This window comes from Plutella xylostella, chromosome 27, assembly GCF_932276165.1.
Source record: "Plutella xylostella chromosome 27, ilPluXylo3.1, whole genome shotgun sequence".
NCBI classification, from domain to species: domain Eukaryota; kingdom Metazoa; phylum Arthropoda; class Insecta; order Lepidoptera; family Plutellidae; genus Plutella; species Plutella xylostella.
In genome coordinates this window covers 3,907,313-3,931,126 of record NC_064007.1, presented here as the reverse complement: position 1 = coordinate 3,931,126, position 23,814 = coordinate 3,907,313, and the positions used below count along the sequence as shown (strand labels likewise).

Genomic DNA, 23,814 nt, shown 5'->3' with positions numbered 1-23,814 from the left:
AATATAATGATAATATTAAAAAGGCCTCAACACTCATCCTAAGACTAATGGTCTCAGGATCAATGATCTCATGTGGGTCGCACTCAAATTATGACAGACTATATAAGACATGTGGCCGCCTCGGCTGCGCGGCCGAGACTGCCGTAACAATGACATGCAGTGCATTCCCCGCTACCCTCCCGCTACCCGCTGTCGTCTTGGGTACCTCGTCCCCTCCGCGTCTTTCACCCCGCAAGGAGGGTCGCCAAGCAACTTGCCAATCTATAATAATAGCTGTACCTATAAATTAAGACTTTAATTACTTATTTCATATGTACCTAACTAAATATAAATATTATAAGGATTATTTTCTAAGGCTGGACGCACACACTGTCACGGTTGTAACTCTAGTATGCTTTACGTTATTCAATCTTCATATCTTTTGAGGTTGAAGTGGTGTACTAAACCTTGATCGATCTATCACGTGAGTACATACTCAGACAAGCAGGTGATTCGCTTGTGAGTGAACTCTGTCTACCCCTGCAGAAATAACAGTCGCGAGCGTATTACTATGTATACCACCTAGGTACCTATGTATGTCTGTTCTAACTTCTATCAGAACGGTGCTCCGAAACATGGAATGTACAATTTTGATATGTATGAAAATTTGTGGCATTCCGTTGAAAGAGATTTAATTTATTTACATACATAATATGTTATATTTATGAGATTGAATATTATAGCGTATGAGTTGTAATGTATAAAAAGCCGCTGAAAAAAATATGAAAATGGCGGACGGACTCTTTCTATCTCGCTCTAATCGAAGTTATTTCAATACCCTACTCCTTCATATTATAATAATCACTGGAAAGGCTGTTTTTCACCATAAGCTATACATACCATAAGTTTGTTGAAATGCGTTTACCACAGGTATGATATCAAACACTATATTTTGTATCTTTCATAAATAATTAAGTCAGTAGTCATACATATTGTATTCTTATACTTTGAGTTAGGTTAATTTATTTACAAAATGTATTTTTTTATACTCAAATAAAAAAACAAGTATTTATGTACTTATATTATGCAGAAGGTTTTATTATCATTAATTTAAATACCTATTACTAAATACATGCTTAGTAGTATGCTTAGTAGTTAGCACTAAACTATTTTTCTTTCTTTCTTATGGATTGTTCATTGCTAATAATCTGTGTCGGTGCTGGAGGGTTAGGTACTCTATCCTGACGAAAAACGAACAAACGAGAGCTGTCGTACAATCGGCACGTTTAATTCAACGAGATACGAGATAGAGTCGTGGCTCGCGTAGTAAGTAGGTGTTCGAAACTTCGATTTTCGTTATATAAAGTGACCCCACTGTAGCTGTTGGCGTCTACTTCTCTGGCGGGGTATAGTCCGGCACGACTTGCAGCACCTTCTCCCGCCAGCGAGCCTTGCGCGCCTCCTGCTGCCGCTGCAGCCCCATCAGAGCCGGCAGGGTGCGCCAGCACGAGAATGTCTTGAATAGCAGGTCGCTGTGGGGGGAACGAGGTAGGTAGAGTTGATTATTATTTATTTATTAAGGTTTATTCACAGATAGTTTCACAAGTATTCATAGAAACAGTTGGATACTGAGAGCTACCAGATAAATGAGGTGAAGATTATTGCACAGAAGACACTTTTTTGGGTCTCCTTGAAGATGTGGGCGGAGAGAGCGGTAGTAGCTCAGTCGGGTAAGCGCCCGCTTCTCACGCCAGAGATGCGGGTTCGAATCCCAGCGCTGACCATGTACCAATGAGTTCTTTTAACTTAAGTACAATGTATACCATCGCTCTTACGGTGAAGGAAAACATCGTGAGGAAACCTGCATATCTATTTATTTATTTATTTCAACTGGAACACCAGCAGCTTATACAACTAACATTTTTAAAACAGATATTAAAATTAAAATTTCGTTATAGAAGCCAATTACAGGTGTTCACAACATTCGTAAATTATCTAAGACAACTTAAAATAAAAATTTATATAACATTAACAATTATCTAGATTTAGCACATCTATACAGGGTGATTGGAAAGTCGATGTATTCCTTTAAATGGGTCATAGACGAAGGCATTTCCAGTCAATTGAACTCCATAATGCATTATTCGAAAGTCAACCATTTCTGAGTTATTTAAGGTTTAAGTTTTTTTAGATTTTTCCCAAAATTTATGTTTAAAAGCAAAATATTTAAAAAAACTCGTCAGGCAGAGCTGGCCCGCCCGGTGCCTTCTGGGAGCACACGGAGCCCGGCCGCCCGCCTCGTCAGGCAGAGCTGGCCCGCCCGGTGCCTTCTGGGAGCACACGGAGCCCGGCCGCCCGCCTCGTCAGGCAGAGCTGGCCCGCCCGGTGCCTTCTGGGAGCACACGGAGCCCGGCCGCCCGCCTCGTCAGGCAGAGCTGGCCCGCCCGGTGCCTTCTGGGAGCACACGGAGCCCGGCCGCCCGCCTCGTCAGGCAGAGCTGGCCCGCCCGGTGCCTTCTACCAGCACACGGAGCCCGGCCGCCCGCCTCGTCAGGCAGAGCTGGCCCGCCCGGTGCCTTCTGGGAGCACACGGAGCCCGGCCGCCCGCCTCGTCAGGCAGAGCTGGCCCGCCCGGTGCCTTCTACCAGCACACGGAGCCCGGCCGCCCACCTCGTCAGGCAGAGCTGGCCCGCCCGGTGCCTTCTGGTAGCACACGGAGCCCGGCCGCCCGCCTCGTCAGGCAGAGCTGGCCCGCCCGGTGCCTTCTACCAGCACACGGAGCCCGGCCGCCCGCCTCGTCAGGCTCGGCTGGCCCGCCCGGTGCCTTCTACCAGCACGCAGCGCGCGGCGCGCAGTCAGTACCCCCGCGCGCGCAGAACCCCTGCGCAGACCACCCCACCGTCCGACCATCAGTGTTCTCGAGGACGACGAACAGTTTAGGGGGAGGACCAGGGCTGTCACCATGCTACTCCGAACGCGAGGGCGCTTAGTTCGGACTAGAGGGGGAGGATGTAACAAGACTGCTAACCGTTTTCCCGCGAAAACAAATCGCGCGCCGAAAACGGTTAGCGTCCCACGCCGCCGCCGCGCCGTTTTACTGCGCAGCTTTACTGCGCAGACCGCGTCCCGCGTCCTCCCCTTCACCCGCGCGCACCCCGCGCTCGCGCCACCGGCCAGCGAAGCCCGCGCAGTCAGTCGGCGCCAACCCGTTTCCCGGCTACACGCTCGCTCTTGCGCCGCTTCGGAAATTAGTTTTAAGCACAAAGATTAGGTACCTACTTGCCTATATTCGTGTCTGTAGAACCTGAAATATACTGTGAACATAGTGTATTCCCTGAGTTTGTTTCCTATCTACCACTCCCACGATAGGACAACCTCATACTAACCATTTTTTTAATACTTTTTTGATTGTTTTGCATCAGTGACACCTTGGTCAACTAATTATTATCATTAATAAAATAAAATAAAATAAAAATAAAAAAGCCTTTATTTCTACCATAAAATATTAACATTAAATTAACAAGTTAGGGTGGGTTGCATCAACATCCCGGTTATCGTAATAGTTAAGGTTAAACTTAGCAATGACAGAGTCGTTACAGTTAACATTTTACTGCAACGCGTTGCACCATCACATCGTCGGTCATTGTTAATGTTATTAGGGTTGCCAATCGTTTGAGACATAATTTTCCCCAAAGTTATTGTGGTAAACGTTTTTATGTAAGGCAATACCAAATCTAGCTGTCGGACTGAAGCCGTCACAGAGTATACTGTAGCCGTCATTCTCTGTCAAAGCACTCAAAGTCAACATGTCATAGGACCTAAGTCTGTTGTTCCTCCAAATATTGACCAAAAGATTATCATCAATAAAACCCGCGACAAAGTAGACTCAGGTTTATTATTAATTAATTCGTAACAAGTTGAAACGAACAGGTAAACGCAGCGTGGGACGCCCTCCTGCCCGCTGGACTGATGACCCTAGGCGGGTGGCGGGTAGTGGTTGGATGAGGAAGGCCGAGGACCGAGTGTTGTGGCGCTCCTTGGGAGAGGCCTATGTCCAGCAGTGGATGATTATTGGCTGATGATGATGATGATGATGAAGTTGAAATTAAACAAAATTAAAACTAACGATGTAATCTATAGAAATATTTTATTTTTATTAACATTCCTGTTAACTGCATAGACAGGTTCCTCTTCATCAGATGATGAATCATCATAAAAAAAACCTAGCTGGTGGTACAGGGTCTCTCATTTTGTTACATAATATATGTATTATGCAGCTATGGCGTAGCCACTATAATGGGCTGCATGCTCTCTTCTTAGTTCTGTCCTTATTTTCATTGATAAATTGCTGTATTTGAGTGATTGCAAAATTTCTGAAAACAAGGTTATTCAATTAAAGAGTTACGTAGGTTACTTTGATATTAGATTGCTGCGCTGGACCGGCAACCGGCAGGCAGCAGCGGCAGATAGCCGGTAGTGGCTGGATAAGGAAGGCCGAGGGCACAGTGTTGTTTCGCCCCTTGGGAGAGCCCATGGCTAGAAGTGGACGCTTATTTGGTGGTGAAGATGATCATTAAGTAGACCTACAACATAATAATAGGTGCATTGGTACTTACTTCGTCGTTGGAGGCAGTAAGAAAGGTTCTAGTTTTAAAGCCAACACACGAGCCACATTTTTGAGACCTGGAACTAGGGTTTCGTTTTTCCCGACCTTTTTCTGTTCCCGGGAAACGGGAATTTTTTTCAAGATTTCCCGGGAATTCCCGGGAAACGGGAATTTATTTTAAATCCTTGGTTTTGCTATTTTCGGGTATTAAAAGTCTATTAAAACACTTACATTTAAATCAAATATACTTTTATCACTCGTATAGGTAGAAAAAAGCAACAGTCAGATAAATTAAGAACCAAAATTATGAAGATTTGTTTTACATGTCAAATCATTTGTTTTTCTTAATTTTAAGTTAAACAATAACAAAGGTATTATAATTAACGTTTTGAAAATAATATTAATATGACATATAATTAAAATAGAAAATTAATTACACTTGAGGTAATGTTTTAGAAAAATTAATTAATTCAACGATTTATCGCTCTACCTACTTTTTTCTATGCGTTAGTAATTTTATAAAAAATAAACGCGAACACAAAACGGAGGACATAAAAAAAATATGACAGGCGTCACACTAGCGTTAGCTTTTACATACTCTTTGGTCACATATGTAAAAGCCGATCAATTGTTTGGTTTTAGGTTGGCGGTAGGACCAACAGATAAATAAAGATGAAAATATTGAATCAGGAAGAGGTGACACAAGGTGATGTAGATGAGTAATTTATCTTTGCAATGCAGCTGCGCGAAATCAATTACACGTATGATTTTCCAATAATTTACAACAAAACCGAGTTTCTGATCTTAGACGACAAGTCTGCCGATCTTTTTTTTTGTTTAAGGTAGGAGAAACAGATAAATAAAGATGAAAATATAGCATAGAATCGATTAAAAATCAAACCCGGGAATTCCCGGGAATGCTATTTTTTTCCCGGTTTCGGGAATGACAAATTTCCCGGGAATTCCCGGGAACGGGAATTCCCGGGAAGACGGAAACGAAACCCTACCTGGAACCTGCGAATCTATCAGTTCTCTGAAAGTACACCTTTCTCTTCATATTTCGTAAGTTCCGTACTTACTCCACCTCAATCTCAATTTCTGAGGAACTTGTTTCAAGCGCTATTTCACGTTGAAGCGACATGATAAGAATTATTTAATATTAATATTTGTACGTAATACTGTTACTTTGAGGTTATACAACGCGTTTGACAGCTACCTGACTTTAACAAAAGCAGTAACCGGCCAACATGGGGTGGTTATGGTTATCGTTAAAGTTATGACGTCATTTTAACCATAGTTGAATGGTGCAACCAATTTTTCGCTTAACCGATGCTTTGACAGACGATGTGACGTTTGTAATAGTTAAAGTTAAATGGTGCAACGCACCCTTAGAGTATTATGGCCCTCATGTTACAAGTAAATCACACTTAATATCATGCTGTAATCAATTCGCACTTATAAATTTATTTCACAATTAAAAATTAAATTCAGACAATACAATACAATTTCATTATACATATAGGTATTACAATTATTACAACATTTTTTTTTAATACAATTCTTACTAAATATAAATTCATTTATTTCATTAAGTACATATCATTTAATCACAATTTAGTTATTAAATTAAACTAGATAAACATTCATTCAATTAACTATAGGCCATACTAATTATTTTGTAATTATGGAAGTCGCCTCTTCGGCGTAGGCCTCCCCTAACCTCCTCCACGTGACCCTGTCCCTGGCTTGTCGTCTCCAAGTCTGCCCGCATCTCTCTCTAAACTCTAAAGGTATCCTTCCATCTTTTCCTTGGTCTGCCTCTCTTTCTCACTCCATCTCTTGGTAGCCATTCGGTTAGTCTCTTTGTCCATCTATTATTTTCCATTCTACATACGTGCCCTGCCCAGTTCCATTTTAGTGTTCTTATTCTTTCGCATATATCCATTACTTTTGTTTTTTCTCTAATTGATTCATTTGATATCCTATCAGATAATCGTATTCCCAGCATACTTCGTTCCATTTTCCTTTGATGTATTGCAAGTTTAGTCTCATCTTTTTTACGAAGGGCCCAGGTTTGACATCCGTATGTGAGGCAAGGTAGTATGGCTATTTCGTATAGTTTCCGTTTTAAATTCATTTGTATGTTTTGGTTCGGTCGTCGGACAGTAGTTTTGAGGAACCGGCTTGTGAAGAATTCTTTTGTGTTACCAATCATAATTGAAAATTACTTTCGGCTAACCGTGTTATCGCACAAGCATCATTTCGGTGATGCAACCTTGTCGTCGATCTGTGCTTTTGAGGAACCGCGCTATCGGAGAACAATAATTATTAGCAAACGGTTCGGCGCTCTAAAAAGTCCAGTTATAAGACTTATTCCCTTAAAAATGGAACAAATCTTGTTCGTTTCCCTGCTAAGATTTGTCCTCTTATGTAATTGTTTTGGCTATATCTTGGTCATACCTTAATCGATTTTAGATTGAAATATGTCATTTTAAAGCTTAGACAATTGACTATATTTTTAAGTTGTTGTGCCGGAATTTTTTTCAGATAAAATTCTTTTTTAATTTAGCATTTTTGTTTTCACCTTTGGTATAATTTTCTTAATGTTTCACCTATTTTGAAGCACTGTGTCTAAATTAAGTTGGATATTGCGCATTTAATGGTTGTAATTATTTGTTTAAGGTGTCATTAATGCAAAACAATCAAAAAAGTATTAAAAAAACCGTTATATTTTTAAATATTTTGCTTTTGAACATAAATTTTGGGAAAAAATTAAAAAAACTTAAAACTTAAATAACTCAGAAATGGTTGACTTTTGGAAAATGCATTATGGGGTTTAATCGACTGGAAATGTTTTCGTCTATAACCCATTTGAAGGAATACATCGACTTACCAATCACCCGGTATATGTGAACCCACCAACCCGCATTGGACCAGCGTGGTGGGAAATGGTCCAAGCTTCGGAAGAAAGTTTAGACCTTGGGGATATGCACAAAGATTCCAATCGAGAGAGCCATGTGCAGGTACTTACACCCCCACAGAGAATAGAATAGAATAGAATAGATGTGGGCAGAAGCCTCACCCAGTACCTGCAAAAAAACCTAAGAAGTGACCTGTGCATTGGTCTCGCTACCACGCAGTGTTACAAAAGGGTGCAGTAGGTACGCTAAAAGGGGCTGACTCAAATTGGTTTTCCATAAAAGTTTTGTTGATCACGTGCTATCACGTCAGTTTTCACTATGGGTTTTTTTTCCTCGCTCGTAGAACGATAAAGTTGTTAGGTATCTCCTTTAGATACACTATTCACCACTTTTGTTAAACCCCGTAGGTAACCATACCTGTGTGTAGTGTGTACCCTCACCTGTTATAGTACTGCACGGCTCGCTCCCACTTGACCTGCAGCTCCCGGCGAGCCTCCAGGACGCCCCGGCGGAGCCCCCGGAAGGCGACTTGTACCAGGTACAGCTCGTAATAGTCTTCAGCCGTCTGCCGCAGCAGTACGTAGTGGTGGTGGTGCTGGGAAGGGGAAGAGTGGATTGATGATGGTGCTCCAAACAAATAGGCCAATACTTACTTCAGTTTTCGTTTGTGGCTTTCTAGAATTAGGGAGCTCTTCGAAAAGGCGTAAACCCTTTGGGCAAGTACTAAAATATAGGGTTTTAAGCAGAAAAAATTAATGAAGCAACCAATTTCTTGGATGATTCTAATGCTACCTTTTTTTCTCTCTTAATTTTCAGGTCTGGATTTTATATTATACTTACCTGTTTAAAACCGTTGAAAGCTCTCTTCAAAAGCTTCTTCCTGTTAAAATCTTCGGCTTTGAAATTCCTCTCATACCACATGTCCTCTGTATGCCACATCCAATTCAGAAACACGTTTTTCCGAAGCTGAAACTTGTAGTGTGCTCTCGCTTTCTCCATGTTGTCTCTTTTTATCTCGACTAGTCTCTTCCAGGGTTGTAAGCCGCATCGGTTCACTAAATTCTTCTCGTAGTGTAGATCTGCCATCACGATCAATGCTCTCATTCGTTCAGCGTGTTGCTTCTTCCTTATGTTCTCTATTTTCTCCCTTTTCCTCTTTTCCTTTAACTCTTTCATCCTTTTCAATTTCTCTTCTTTGTCCATTTCTAATTTGGCCAACTCCATCTGGGAATTGTTAAAGTTTAAATCTGATAAGTTGTCTACAACTTCATTTTGTGTATTATTAGTGCTTCTTATAGTTACGATGAAATTGGCATTTTTATTTAGGTACAGTTCCCCAAAATTGATAATGCACATAGAAATCTTCGTCATTGTTCGGCAACGGTCGTATTCCCGAGCGTTAGAAAACTATTATGTATTTAGAGTGGTTAAGTGCATTTTCTTCATGAAATTTTAGTAGAATTATGTAATTGGTGCTAAAAAAGATAATTGATTTATCAGTAACGAAATTTGATTCGATAATTCATAATATTCCATAATATTAAAATTTACTTCGAAAATGTTACAGTAGGTACTTTTCAAGTGTCTTACTGAAGCTGATGTAAAGATGGATGAAAGAAGGTTTGAATAACACAAGGTTTATATTATAAGGAGAAATGGATTTCAAACACAGGTTTACATAAAAAAAAATTAAATCTCAGTTCAAAAGTATTTACAGCACTGATTATTTCACATTAATAAAAATGTTTACATTAAAATCTCAGTTCAAAAGTATTTACAGCGCTGATCATTCACAATAATATTACAATTACAAACTTGGTCTTTTGGGTGTGGCTTTATTGGCAAAGTGAAGTCTATCAATGTGACGCATATTTTATTCTTAAATGTGCCTCATAATATGGCATCGTCAAAAATAATTAAAGTTGAAATTAAATTCACATTTGAAAAAAATAACAAGAACGATGTGTAATTGCAGCTCTTTATAATTCCACAAAAGTAATATTGATCTTGACCTTGAGACCCTTGACTGATCGGTGACAGCCACCGACCGCCCAAATTGTTTTCGATTATGTGTCACATGATATTGACTACTATTTCTTTCGAACAAGGATCAAAATGCAAGTGCTTTGTTTAAGGCACTGATTCGGGTGTTTCCGGGAATACGACAGTTTGCGAAGATTTGCATGCGCATTATTAATATGGGAGAACTGTACCTATAAAGTAATGTTTTACCTGTTGTTTCATCCTGACTCTCTCTTCCTCCATCTGCGCCCGTCTCTCTCGTATGAGCGCGTGTTTCTCTTCTCTCTCTCTTGCCCGTTTCTCCATTCTCTGAAGGAACTGTGGCACTTTCAGGCAGTGTAACACTAGTGCTGGCTCTGAAAGCAGTAGTGAATGAATTCTAATAAGTTTTCTTATTTATTTCAATATTTTTTGTTTCCGATGGTAAAAATAACAATTAGACAAAATTATTGATTAGCCTTTTCAAAGAATCTATTCCTATAGGCTACACTACACACAAATGATCATCATTGTTTCAAACATAACTATTCAGTTCAAACCTTTAATCTCAGGTATCTTTAGCTCGTTGGTCATACACTTTATCTTCGGCTTGAGGTGCCTGTCGATCTCGAAGTATGTCCTCCTGACTTCCTCCTTCATCGCCTCCACAGACTGGCGGGAGGTGTCAATAATCTTGTTGTATTTCAATGATTCAATCAGCCTGTTCTGTTCCTCCAGTTTCGCCTTTTGCAGAGCTATTATGTGTTTCTGGACCTTATATCTGAAATTTTTGAAATGTTGTTTATACTAGTTAATAGTTTGTGATCTTAAACTAAACTTAACTTAAGTGGAAATCCTTTTACCTGTGTTGGTAGTTGCTATAATCTTTGGCATACAATTTTGCTTTATTAGCGGGATCAGTTGGACAGTTAATTTCGTTTTTCTTTCTTTCTAATTTATCAAAAAAGTTCTGGATTACGGCTTTCCTTTGCTCTGTTGACTGTTGATTCTTCCGCGCCACATATCCTCGCCATTTTTTTAAATATTTGTTTGCCAAGTAACCATCTCTTTTATTATAATTAACTTTAAGTGATTGTATTCTTAAGAAGTCTTCATTATCATCTGTTTTTATCTTATGGCTTTCTAATACAAGACTACTCAAATTTATTTCCAAAGTGTTGCTATTTATTTCATTGCATTCATGGGTATCTTTAGTTATAGCAGTATTGTGGTTGTCCACGCTATCATCAGTTGGTACAGATGCTATAGCCATTTTTATTAACAAGGATTGCAGATCATCCATTGGATCCTTGAATTTGTCATTATTATTTGACTGGTTTGATTCTATATAATGATGATTATGGCTTTTGCGAAAATATTTAGATTTATTGGTCACATTTTCGTCAGAGTTCACTTTCATTCCTCGTAGTTTTTCAGTTACCTCATCTAAATTGCTATAATAACAGCTAAATGGATCAACCGCTGTACCATTACATTGCAAATCATTGATTTCTTCTTTATTAACATCATGTTCTTTTCTTTCAATAAATTGAATATCATCGAGGGAAGCTTGTGTATTAAAGTTATTGCGTTTGCTTTCAACTATTTTAGTTTTTGACAATATTACGTTAGAATTCTTCAAGTTTATCTCATTTTTTGTATTTTCTGTTTCAAATGTGTCTTTCAGTCTCACAATTTCTGTGTTTATTCTGGAATTATCGGCTGCAGTGTGTTTCGTTGAGTTGTTTCTGTAATGAAATATTGCATTAGAGTTGTTTTAGATAGGGGATTTATATATTAGACAGGACATGTAAAGGTAACATACCTTTGAGATTGCTTCCTTTTTAGTCCATGACAGTGTGAGTCCTTCACCTGTAACCAAAATTGGTAACTTGTAGAGCGGCTCAAAAGGCATCAAGGTAACTGTCAACCTGTAATGATCTGTACCTACTTTGTATGTTTCTATGTGTATGCAATAAAGAGTTTAAATAAATAAATGAATATGTAGCCAGAGCTAGCTATTCTGGGATCTATAAGGATATATCATGTTTTTGTTCTACTTTTAAAGTTACCATTACACCATTAGTACTATTAGCTACTTAAGTAGGTATACCTACTTAGTACCTACTTATAGAGAGTTTATCATACCATGGATCTTCTCATTTGCATCCGCAGTATGATATCAGCAGGACAGTAGTCCGGAGCCAGCTTCAACAACTGACTATCGTTGAATATATTCTTCTCTAGAATCTCCTCCATTTGGGGATTGCATGTAATGACTCTCTTCGCCCAATGAAAACACGTAAACACATAGCTTTACAATAACGTAAATGCCGCGTTGAATTGTTGAGCGGGCGTTTAATCGATAAAAGAGGTTGTCACAGAGACGTTGTTAAATATTGTTTTATCGATATATTTTAGTTTTGATTTTAATCGTATCCGGCGTTCCGTTTTATGAAATATTTATAATTTTATATTATTTATGCGATTTGGTTTGGATACGAGCGCATTTTCCATAACACCACCTATCTGCTACCCCCAAAATAAGATTTGTGACTGTGTTAGCTATAGAGTAATGTTTTATTTTCTCTGTGGTGGTAGAGAAGGGAAACACCAATCGAACCAAAATGCATTGTACCATTTGTACCAAAATGGATAGGTAGATTTCGTTTTTTTTTTCTTAACTAAGTAGCAGTCGTAGAGATAGAACAAGACAACAAATTAATATCTCGCCCGCCTCCCGAATTTAGACTTGGTCAAAAAACCAACCAGACTGGTCTAGAAATACCGTTATGTTGTTGCGGTAATATCATCAACATAAATTTAATAATACTAACGTAGAATAGAACACACGTGGATGTGTTATCCTCTATAGTCTATACGTCTATACTCTATAGCATAATAATTATGCAGGTGGAAAAGAAAACATAATGTTGAATTAACCTGGTGGTTCTGTAAATTTATATCATTTCAGTCCTGAAAGTTTCTCTCCATTGTTGTAACTATTTGAAAATGACCCGCTCCGTATCACATCTCACCACAGTCAGCATCAGCACCTACAACCATCGTTGTCTAATAGAGTGTCTTCCATTTTGTTCTACTGCGAGACTGTCTGACCAATGGATTTCTGCCGATATTTTTTTCCAAAGATTCTTCACATTATCAAGTTATTAAATCATTTTGATAGTATTCGACCTTCGTGCTCGTTGTATTGTAATAAATGATTCAGTTCGCCGGCCGGCTGCCGTGGGGAAGGACGCTCGGCCGTATACAAGTGGTTGATAGAGTCGGGTTTAGAGTAACACGGATAGCAAATTAATAAGTGAGTGTTTCTTTGTTATGTTTTATTTTTATACACACTTTGCAGAAGGATTTTTATTGTATATTTAGGTAAGTACTTATTGATTACATTAAACTCAGTGATATTTTACCTGAGTTGGTGAGATGGAGGACCTGCTCCTGTATCTCCTTGTATACACCTACTTAACTTATTATTTAAGACGTTAGACGTAACCTTCCTCGATACTTTTCCTAGCCTATCCTTATTTATGGATTTTGAATTTTTGGTTCTTCATGTTGTGTCTTATCTCATGTCAGTAATACTGAGACTATACTGACTCAGTACTCATCAGGGGGGGGGTCAGTCCCTTAATGGCTGAACTTTTAGTAGAAGGTACAGCCATCTCTTTATATTACTCTTATTACCAAAAAAGATGTAAGATGGCGTTATGAACAAGACCCTAGAACAATAACAAGACACATAGATAAGTAGTATTTGAATGTTAACATTGTCATGATCTATGGCTATTATGAAGAAATTGCGTGTCAGTGTCAGTTCAGTTGTCTTACAATGTCTCGCAAATAACATTTTTGTAATAAAAGCCTATACTCTCGGTATACTTATCGTTATTTATAAATTGTATATACCTACCTACAAATAAAAATAAACATGGTGTGTTAAGAAAAAGCATCTTTATCCGCAAAAAGTGTTTTTATGAAATTCTTGTGACCTGACAGATTCCATATGGATCCAGGTTCCATGTGGTTCCACGGGAACCGTGCTGAAATGGCGGCACTGGCAAAGAGCGATCGACATCTTCATATCCGCTGAAGATTAAAATACTATGTGTACCAAACTGATAAATGTCGTCAAAGATTTGCCTCGCGAGGATAAATGATGCACTATTGGACGAAATGACTTTATCACCACAAGTGACAAGATTTGCTTCTCTTGGGAAACATAAACTAGGAAGTGGTTTTCACGGTGAAAGGAATAAAAAAGGAATACACACACCCACTTGCATATTATTTTACAAGTGACATGAACAAAACTGAACTGAAACATTGTTATATGCGAGGTAATAAAGAATTATATAATAATTTGTTTTTTATTTATTGTTGCATGTAGGTAGGTACATAAATAGATTGAACTTACATTTAGCTAATAAATGTAATAACTGTTGTGTGGTGTAACTACGTTAAGGCAAATATGTCTTATATCTTTATAGATTGAAGTTAATAGCCGGATCCCCACCAGACGATCCAACGCGATCCGATCGCGCGATCCAAGAAATCTTACATACTAAACTTCTTGGATCGGGCGATCGGATCGCATTGGATCGTTTGGTGGAGATCCGGCTATTAACTTGTGATAACAATATCTATATATATACAGGGTGTCCCAACAGGGCACCCTGTATGTATGTACAATGAGGCTGAGAAATATAAAGAGATGGCGTGGCGCTGTTCAGTATGACGTATAGAGTATGACAAAAAACTCCTTGAGATGCCACTCTTTTCACAATTGTTTATTTTTTCTCTATGGTACTCATTATAGTCCCATCATTACACAAAAACACTAGAGCTGGTTTAGGGGTTGTCACCGTGTTGAAAATATAGTTACTTAGCTATAAGCGTGCTATAAATAGTCAAATTATAGTGTGAGTTAATTATTTCGCCTCAAAAATACAATCCACACCGCATTCCTCGTTCATTAACATGAGATAAACACAAAGGATTATAGCAAGTGATTAGTACCTGCCCGGCAATAATCATGATAACAAACGGACAGACTTAACAGATAATACTTATTGAATTCAGCTGGGCTAGACCTTCGTGAATAAGATTAGGTGCCCATGTGACTTTTATAAGCAGCTTTTGGTCATGAAGTAACTATAGTTCACTTAATGGAGCTAGGTAAAACGGCAAAAATTTTGGCCTACCATAGCCATTGCAAGTAGTTAACTACAGCTAGCATTTTGTGGGTTGTTGTGGACACATAAACAAATACGTAGGTATATACCTACCTATTGATTGATTGATTTGAAAAGGTCTTTATTTGCACATAATGTTAGTTACCCAGCTTGCTTACTTTCTAGTATTAGTTTTTATCCTAGAAGAAACTACTTTAAGCGGAATGTTTTTTCAGACAAGACAATGCCTATATAAACAATATTGCATAAACAACTAATAAAATAAACTAAATAAATATATATATTTTTTAATACGTTAAGTATAAAGTGAGTTTGATGTTTTCATCTCCAGATACACACTTTAGTGTAGTGTGTATTAACAACATAAGTTTGAACCTACTATTACTATCTACATATTACTATTATGCAAAACATCGTAGTTAGGTATATGTTTATGTCTAGCTGACCGAAAAGCATCTCAAGGTTTGTCCACTCCACTCGAGAACTTTTCGGAGAGCCTACGTCGAGTTGCATGATTAATGCAAACTCCTCACTTTCCCACTCCCCTCCAGCCCCACAATGCCCTCAATGCAGACAGACTTGCTGGGTGGTGGTGGTGACGTGTCTGCTGCTGTGGAGGCTCTGGTCTACTTTCAGGAACTATGTGGTGTTCAGATGAACAGAGAGAGCGTCGTTGACCTGTCCAGCTAGCTATAGAGCATTCCAACGTTTCGTGGTTTCCACTTCCACTTTTTCTACCCTTACAGTTCTTTAGCGCTCTTTCTTTCACAGCTCTTTCAGGAGGGTCCCTCTGCCTTTTTTCAAAATATTGCTGTAGCAAAACAAATGAAAGTGCTTAACTTCGGCCCTTTGCTTCCCACGAAACTCTCACCGCGTTGACAAGCCTAACATCAACCCTGGTCATTGTCACCGATACACTATAACCAAACTCCTCACTTCTCCTCAGCCCCACAATGCAGACTGACTCTCTCCTGGAGTTCCTCCTAGTGGAGTACCGCTGGGTGGTGGTGGTGACGTGTCTGTTGCCGCTGTCTCTGCTGTGGAAGGTGTGGTCTACTGTCAGGAACTATATACGTGGTGTTCAGGATGAACAGAGCGTCGTTGACCTGTCCATCTGGTCAGCATCCCAAAGTTTCGTCGTCTCTACTCGTGGAATTTGTCGACCCTTAATAGTTCTTTGGCAGATAATCATAGCTTCTAAACAAATGACAGCGCTTCACTTCGGTTCTTTGCTTCCCACTGGGTATATGTATAGAGATAGCCGAACCTCTCACATCAGCCCTATATAGTCTTTATCACCAGCAACGCTCTAAGAAGAAAAAAAACTTATTCAACCTAACCAAACTCCTCACTTCTCCCCAGCCCCACAATGCAGACCGACTCTCTCCTAGAGTTCCTCTTAGTGGAGTACCGTTGGGTGGTGGTGGTGACGTGTCTGCTGCCGCTGTAACTGCTGTGGAAGATCTGGTCTACTGTCAGGAACTATATACTATACGTGGTGTTCAGGATGAACAGAGAGCGTCGTTGACCTGTCCATCTGGTTGTGAGCATCCCAAAGTTTCGTCGTCTGTTCTCGTGGAATTTGTCGACCCTTTATAGTTCTTTGGCAGATAATCATAGCTTCTAAACAAATGACAGCGCTTCACTTCGGTTCTTTGCTTCCCACTAGGTATATGTATAGAGATAGCCGAAACTCTCACCGCGATGACACACCTAAATCAACCCTATATAGTCTTTATCACCAGCAACGCTCTAAGAAGAAAAACTTATTCAACCTAACCAATCTCCTCACTTCTCCCCAGCCCCACAATGCAGACCGACTCTCTCCTGGAGTTCCTCCTAGTGGAGTACCGCTGGGTGGTGGTGGTGACGTGTCTGCTGCCGCTGTCGCTGCTGTGGAAGGTCTGGTCTACTGTGAGGAACTACGTGGTGTTCAGGAGGAACAGAGAGAGCGTCGTTGACCAGTCCAGCTGGATGTAGAGAGTGCAAACGTTTCGTGGTCTCTAGTTACTCGAGGATTTTTTTCACTCTAACAGTTCTTTGACAGAAAAACATGATGGAAAGCAGCTTCCCACAAACCTCTCACCACGTTGACAAACCTAACATCAACCCTGGTCATTGTCACCGATACACTATAACCAAACTCCTCACTTCTCCCCAGCCCCACAATGCAGACTGACTCTCTCCTAGAGTTCCTTCTAGTGGAGTACCGCTGGGTGGTGGTGGTGACGTGTCTGCTGCCGCTGTCGTTGCTGTGGAAGGTCTGGTCTACCGTCAGGAACTATGTGGTGTTCAAGCTGAACAGCGCGCCAAAGAACCATGATAAGAAGGTGAAGGAGATTCAGAAGCAGGTGGGTTTTGATCTTTTGATTGGTGATTGAAGTGTTTTAATGGGTATAATTATTAATGGATCTTACATCGCTTTGAATTTTATGTTATCCCATTGAGTTAAGGCCAAAAAGCAATAAAAAAATTAAAGGATGCTCTATTAGTATTATAGTCTCGAATTAGCCATTTATTCATTTTAGCAATCTACCCAGAGTAATAATTACTACACAGAAAATTACCTATAAGGTACCTACTTACAACATTGTACAAATACATAATAGGATTAAGATAAATTGGACACTGATAACGTTACAGTAGCTAACTACATAATAGATAATTGATGTGATGTGATTCAGGATGTCAGGTGGATATTCAATAGGTATCTACTGTAATCTTATTTATAGTTTATAATATGTTTATTGATAGCTACGAGTATGACAAATTGGAAACCACTTTTTAACACATAGCACGATAGTAAAAAAACAAATCTGAATGTCTCTCTCAGTCATCCTCTTTCGGCTTAGGTACACCCTGGAGGGTTACTTTATACTGACGAAAAACGAACGAACGAGAGCTGTCGTGCAATCGGCACGTTTAAAACAATGAGATAGAGTACAGTGGCTCGCGCAGCAGCGGTCCGAAACTATACGTTTCACATCCTCTCTAGAGTGACCCCCCTAAAAGTAATTTCCAACCAATCACGGCCAACTTTCATATTAAATTTCAGATCCGTAAATGGCGCATGTCGGGGTGCCAGACCAAGCTGTGCACGGCGCGGCCCGGCTGGCAGACCATGTCCTTCCGACAGAGCCTCTACAAGAAGAGCTACACAAACATTGATATCAACTTGGTCGATGTGCTGGAAGTGGATACTGAGAATATGGTGAGTAGAAGAAAATCTCTCAATGCAACTATTATCATCAGCCAACAACCGTTATATGCTTGTCGGCCTATGTCCAGTAGAGAACGATTATTCTCTCAAGAAGACCCGAAACAATTTGTCTTCGTTCTTCCTTATCTGTTTAATACCGGCTATCTATCTAAGGTTCAGTTCGCTAAGCATGTCACCAGCTAGGCTTGTCCCATTGATAAATTCGATGATTTTGAGGGATAAATAATAGAGATTGTAAAATGTAAGGTGTAGGCACTAGAGCGATGATCTAAATCCAGATACCTGATAGCAGCTGGATGAGATACCTTCATAGCCACATCTTGTATAGAGATTATAAAAAATGCAACTTCTAACCACTCTAAAACTCCTTCCAGACGGTCCGCTGCGAGCCCATGGCCACCATGGGCCAGGTCTCCCTGACGCTGCAGCCGCTCGGGCTCGCCCTGGCCATAGTGCCCGAGCTGGAGCAGCTGACGGTGGGCGGGCTGGTGATGGGCACCGGCGTGGAGACCAGCTCGCACCGCCGCGGCCTGTTCCAGCACGTCTGCACGCAGTACGAGCTGCTGCTGCCTGATAATAGCGTGGTCACTTGCAGCGAGGTGGGTGGATAAGGGTGATTTAGCTTTGCGTTGTTAAGGCACTTTTCTCGATAGCATATTGCATCATTTGAGTCCTACTGTTATCTATGGCTTTCCGTTTCTGTACTCTAGTCTAAATCTCTACCATATTTCCATTGGTGTATCGCTGATAGTCTCTACAAACGTGTGAGTTCCTATATAGTCGCCCTGCTATCACCATCGATCGAAAACTTAGCAATCAATGATCCCTCAGTAATCTCAGTATGTATGATACAGCAGTACAATAGTGGGTTGCACAGAAACCTGACTCCTCTTAGAGTGATATTGCTACTAAGATGGGATCAGATTTCTTTGCAGGGAAAACACAAGTGGTCATCACCTGGGACCACCAGCTCATTCATAGCATATCATGTATCTGATATTTAATTATGATAAAGAACGTATTCATTTTCAGACAGAGAACCCAGACTTGTTCTACGCAGTGCCGTGGTCCTACGGAACCCTCGGCTTCCTGCTCTCCGCCACCATCAAAGTGATTCCAGCTAAGAAGTGAGTAAGCCATTTTTGTGAGTAGTGGACCGGTAGGCAGGTCAAATAAGGATAGATATCTCTGAATCTGATCCATTTATATGTGATAAATAATTCCAAAATTCCTAAACGAAATGCTTTGCTTGATATAATACACCTTTACACTTAGTAATCACATTTTAAATTATGTAAATAGGCGAGTCCACTCCAGATGAACAGACGAATTACTTAACAACATTCCTTGCTACCCTTGGACTCGGCTAATGTTGACATGCTCCAGAAAATATGAACCGGGTTCCGCTCATCTGGCATAATCTTTATTGACCAAAACTCATTTCGCATAACTCGTATGGTCTAAACTTTTTTGGCCGAACCATCACTTTGCCAAGACTTATGTGGCATAAGGCTCGTTTCGTCTAAAACTCTTTAGGCACAATCTTTAAACACCTAAGTTTCGTTTGCTCAAATTTATGTTCGTCTATACCTATGTATAATCTTGTTTCTCCTAATGTTATCTTAATAAATAATATATTAAGTATGTAGTAAATGTACAAATTGTGGTATTTTTCTCGTACATCCCGAAAATCACGATATTGTATGATCAAAAAATCGAAAGTTAACGACCAATATAATTATTACAAACCCCATGAGATCGAAACCTAAAAATAGGTGCGACGACGAGCAAAGCGAGGAGGAGCGTGTTAGGTGCACATGTTCATCAAAACCAAAGCGGAGCGCAGCGAAGCGGAGCGGAGCGTTTTCCAAACAGCGGAAACAATACAAGGCACCAGTTTGCGCTATGTAGGGAGACGCTCCGTCAAAGTTAAAGCCAAACGAATATTATTACTTTGTATAAACCTATGCCATAGCATTATTAGGCTATTCAAGATTTGGCCATACCATTATTAGGCTAAACAATATTATGCGAAATAACTTTTTACTAAACGAGATTTATGCCATACGATTTTCGGCGTAACGAGACTTTGACCAAACGTTACTATGCAATACGAGATTAGGCAAAAAAATCTTATGCCAAAAAAGGTAGAACCATATGAACCACATAAACTACAGATCAAACAGAGCAGCTTCTCTCAAGAAACTAACCTGTTTTTTCCATCTCCCATACAAAATTTGATACTTACGTAATGTTATTTTGTCTTATCAACAGATACGTCCGCCTAGAATACCACCCTTACACGAGCCTCCCCGAGCTATCCACGCGGTTCACTCACGAAGCTTCTCGTCCAGACTCGCACATGTTCGTGGAGGCGCTGCTGTATAGCCGACACGAGGGCGTGCTCATGACTGGCGATATGGTGGATGAAGTCGGGGGGGATGGGAAGGTAAATAGAGATGGATAAGAGAAAGACTGGCTTAATATACAAGATATGGCAAAAGTTGATGATAAATCAAAGAGTAGAGATGGCTCTTTCTGTGTTTTTTTATCTTACTAGTTGTCAACTTTTTAACACCCTGAAGATGATAAATGTGCTGGCAAACAATGTGCCGAGTTTTGGAGTAGAGACAACGAACTGATAACTGGTGGTGGTTGTATAAGATTTTTCGATTGCTGATTTTAACAGATGTATTAGGAATGCTTTAGCAACCCCTTAAAATCTTATAATACTTGTAACATAAAAAGTTGTGTAATCTTACCTACGTCTATAGCCTTATAACGTAGTTCTTTGTTAATTTCAGTACAACCCCATAGGCAAGTGGTACTCAGAGTGGTTCTTCACTCAAGTGGAGAAGCACCTGAAGCGGTTCCAGAAGGGAGACAAGAAGACCGCCGTGGAGTACATACCGCTGCGGGACTACTACCACCGACACACGAGGAGCTTGTTCTGGGAACTGCAGGTTGGTTGAATTACGTTTACACACTTACACTCTTGGCGAACTAATGTACAATCCAGTTTTAAAGTCCTGAAAACGGAAGTTGATCGTAACTTATTGTTAAAGACCATATTTAATCGATCTATTATGTTTATTAAAGCACAAATCATTTAAAAAGCCATGATCAATCGGTATTTTATTTTTTGAATGTACCTATGTAACTTAAAGTAACTTAAATAACTGACAATGATAAAAATCAGGATTTTATAGTTCGACGACACATTCTTATTTTGTCAGCAGATCCAAAATTACTTTTTATCGGACACATTCAACACCCAACGCAAATCTGGGCGTGCTTTAATTAATATTGTTCAGCGATAAATTAGCGATAAAGCACTACCACTAGAATAGAGTCAGTAAGTATTAATTTATGTATCTACTATCTACCTATCACTATTTAATCGATCTGCAAATCAGACCTTACTCTTAGCGAGAACAAACGGTTTTAATAGATACAACGTTCACAATTAATTCTATCCTATTCCCAGGACATAATACCGTTCGGCAACCACCCGCTCTTCCGCCTCACCTTCGGCTGGCTGATGCCCCCTGAAGTATCCTTACTGAAGCTGACGCAGCCAGCAGCAGTGGCGCGCCTGTACGAGCGCAGCCACGTCATACAGGACATGCTGGTGCCGGTCGAACACTTGGAGGACGCTGTGCAGAAGTTCCATGAGGAGTTTGAGGTAGCTTTACATATACAACATCTCTACTTAGGTACATCATTATTAGATGGTAATCGTCCACTGCTAGATACAAGCTTCTCCCAAAGAGCGCTACGACATTATATCCTCAAGATTCTGTTACAAGACGTCTGGGCACTACCAGCTACCTGTCTAAGGTCTTCGATCCAGCATGCAGGATGGCGTCCCACGCTACGCTTGCCTATTCGACCTAGGTATATGCTAGCTTTTTCGTTATGGAGCGTCGGACGCCCACTGACCCGTGGAGCCTGCCAGGTATCTGGTGGTGGCTGATGCCCCCTGAAGTGTCTCTCCTGAAGCTGACACAACCGGCGGCCGTGGCGCGCCTGTACGAGCGCAGCCACGTCATACAGGACATGCTGGTGCCCGTCGAACACTTGGAGGACGCTGTCCAGAAGTTCCACGAGGAGTTTGAGGTAGGCTTTTGTTTTAACCTACGTAATCAAGCTGAATCGTCGACTACATAGGCCTCGCCCAAAGAGCGCAACGACATTCTATCCTCAAGTTTCTGTTGCAAGATGTCTAGGCACAATCAGCTACCTGTCTAAGGTCATGGATCCAGCTGACCAGATGGCGTCCCACGCCGCGCTTGCCTATTTGACCTAGCGTAGGTTGTTGTGCAGCGCCCACTATCAGCTACCTGTCTAGGTCTTCGATGCAGGGGCAGGATGGCGTCCCATGGCTTTATGGAGCGTCGGGCGCCCTCTAACCCGCGGAGCCTGCCAAGTATCTGGTGGTGACTGATGCCTCCTGAAGTATCTCTCCTGAAGCTGACGCAGCCCGCGGCCGTGGCGCGCCTGTACGAACGCAGCCACGTCATACAGGACATGCTGGTGCCGGTCGAACATTTGGAGGATGCTGTTCAGAAGTTTCACGAGGAGTTTGAGGTACCTTTATACCTGCCCACATCATTATCAGATGGTAATCGTTTCTAGGCCTCTCCCAAAGAGCGCAACGACATTCTATCCTCAAGATTCTGTTGCAAGATCTCAAGGCACTACCAGCTACTTATCCAAGGTCATAGGTTCAGCAACTGAAAGGCGTCCTAAACCACGCTTCCCGCTAATCGTGCTGGTCTTTACTAGATAAATAACTCGTTTATCTCACGATTCTCGACTCTTCAGCATATAAGGCCGGCTCAATACTACTTCAGCTTGCATATTTGACTAATAGTCGATAACCTGCGAGAACATACTTCATAGACCCAGGGCATAATAAGTGCTCTTTTGAAAGAAAAAAAGAAAGAAAAGTCGTCTGGAAGAAATTACTCTTAGTAATAAAGCCGCCAATTGTACCATCTATGTTGTGCATTTCCTTTTATAATTTATTTTTGTGTGCAATAAAGAATTATATTTCTATCTATCTATCTATCCTTCTCCCCAGGTGTACCCGGTGTGGCTGTGTCCCTTCAAGCTGCCGAACCAGCCGGGGCAGCTGCAGCTCAAGTCGGGCAAGGAGTCGGAGATGTTCGTGGACATCGGTGTCTACGGGGTGCCTAAGGCTAAGGGCTATGAGACGGTGAGTTCTTGTGCTAGGTATTGTTAGCTTCGTAAGCCCAACATTCGTAATACGCAATGGTTTTTAATCATCAATTAAACCAAACCTATTTTTTCTGTTCCTATCCTTCAATTTACAATAGTTAACCATCACAAGAGATACACTTTTGGTACCTAAGTAATTGTTTGGACGTACGCCTTCTGGTTAGCAGAACCTTAGGACGGTAGTGGCTGGATGAGGAAGGATATGAGAGACGATATATAAGGATAGTTATTTCCCTTGGAGAGACTCAGATGAATGATGAAGCTTACAACCTAATATAATGACGACACCTTGTTGCCCCGTGAATATCAGCCGTTACCTCCTCACTATCTCCACAGGTCTCCTCAACTCGTCGTGTAGAAGAGTTCGTGATCTCCCGAGGGGGGTTCCAAATGCTCTACGCAGACACCTACACCACCCGCGAGGAGTTCAGACAGATGTTCTCTCACTCACTCTACGACAGAGTGAGGGAGACGCTGCCAGGCTGTCTGGACGCTTTCCCGGAGATCTATGATAAGGTTAACAGGAATGTCAGGAAGTAGGGGTGTAGATGAAATAGCGGCGCCAATGATGCACTTGTTTACTACTGATGCGTATGTTGACAATAAAAAATATAATTTATGCCTGAAGAAA

The 23,814-nt window shown here is 40.7% G+C and overlaps 2 protein-coding genes and 1 long non-coding RNA gene across 6 annotated transcripts; 1 reads left to right on the top strand and 2 right to left on the bottom strand.

Moving 5' to 3' along the window:
• Positions 1 to 1,130: 1,130 nt before the first annotated feature.
• LOC105383652 lies at positions 1,131 to 12,140 on the bottom strand. Its single transcript, XM_011553741.3, has 8 exons — positions 11,655 to 12,140; positions 11,332 to 11,378; positions 10,370 to 11,254; positions 10,067 to 10,287; positions 9,738 to 9,883; positions 8,346 to 8,729; positions 7,946 to 8,100; positions 1,131 to 1,511 (listed from the first exon to the last, which is right to left on the bottom strand). The coding sequence occupies exons 1-8, from the start codon at positions 11,763 to 11,765 to the stop codon at positions 1,370 to 1,372; spliced, it is 2,091 nt and encodes a 696-aa protein (XP_011552043.3). The 5' UTR covers positions 11,766 to 12,140; the 3' UTR covers positions 1,131 to 1,369.
• LOC125490716 lies at positions 4,303 to 5,978 on the bottom strand. Its single transcript, XR_007267859.1, has 3 exons — positions 5,592 to 5,978; positions 4,595 to 4,661; positions 4,303 to 4,351 (listed from the first exon to the last, which is right to left on the bottom strand). It is a non-coding gene; the product is annotated as an uncharacterized LOC125490716 (long non-coding RNA).
• Positions 12,141 to 12,690: 550 nt separating the features above from the next.
• LOC105383674 (delta(24)-sterol reductase) lies at positions 12,691 to 23,773 on the top strand. 4 transcript variants are annotated; one of them, XM_048630821.1, is made up of 12 exons: positions 12,711 to 12,828; positions 16,522 to 16,648; positions 17,008 to 17,070; positions 17,775 to 17,930; positions 18,314 to 18,538; positions 18,972 to 19,066; positions 20,214 to 20,388; positions 20,744 to 20,902; positions 21,427 to 21,492; positions 21,927 to 22,058; positions 23,026 to 23,160; positions 23,520 to 23,773. In XM_048630821.1, exons 2-12 carry the CDS (start codon positions 16,529 to 16,531, stop codon positions 23,721 to 23,723), a joined length of 1,530 nt encoding a protein of 509 aa, XP_048486778.1. In that variant the 5' UTR covers positions 12,711 to 12,828; positions 16,522 to 16,528; the 3' UTR covers positions 23,724 to 23,773. The 4 variants fall into 4 exon arrangements, with proteins under 4 accessions (XP_048486777.1, XP_048486776.1, XP_048486775.1 ...); XM_048630820.1 differs by lacking the exon at positions 16,522 to 16,648 and having other exon boundaries at positions 12,691 to 12,828; positions 16,881 to 17,070; positions 21,427 to 21,474; positions 21,909 to 22,058; positions 23,520 to 23,772; XM_048630819.1 differs by lacking the exon at positions 16,522 to 16,648 and having other exon boundaries at positions 12,691 to 12,828; positions 16,881 to 17,070; positions 23,520 to 23,772.
• The last annotated feature ends 41 nt before the right edge of the window (positions 23,774 to 23,814 follow it).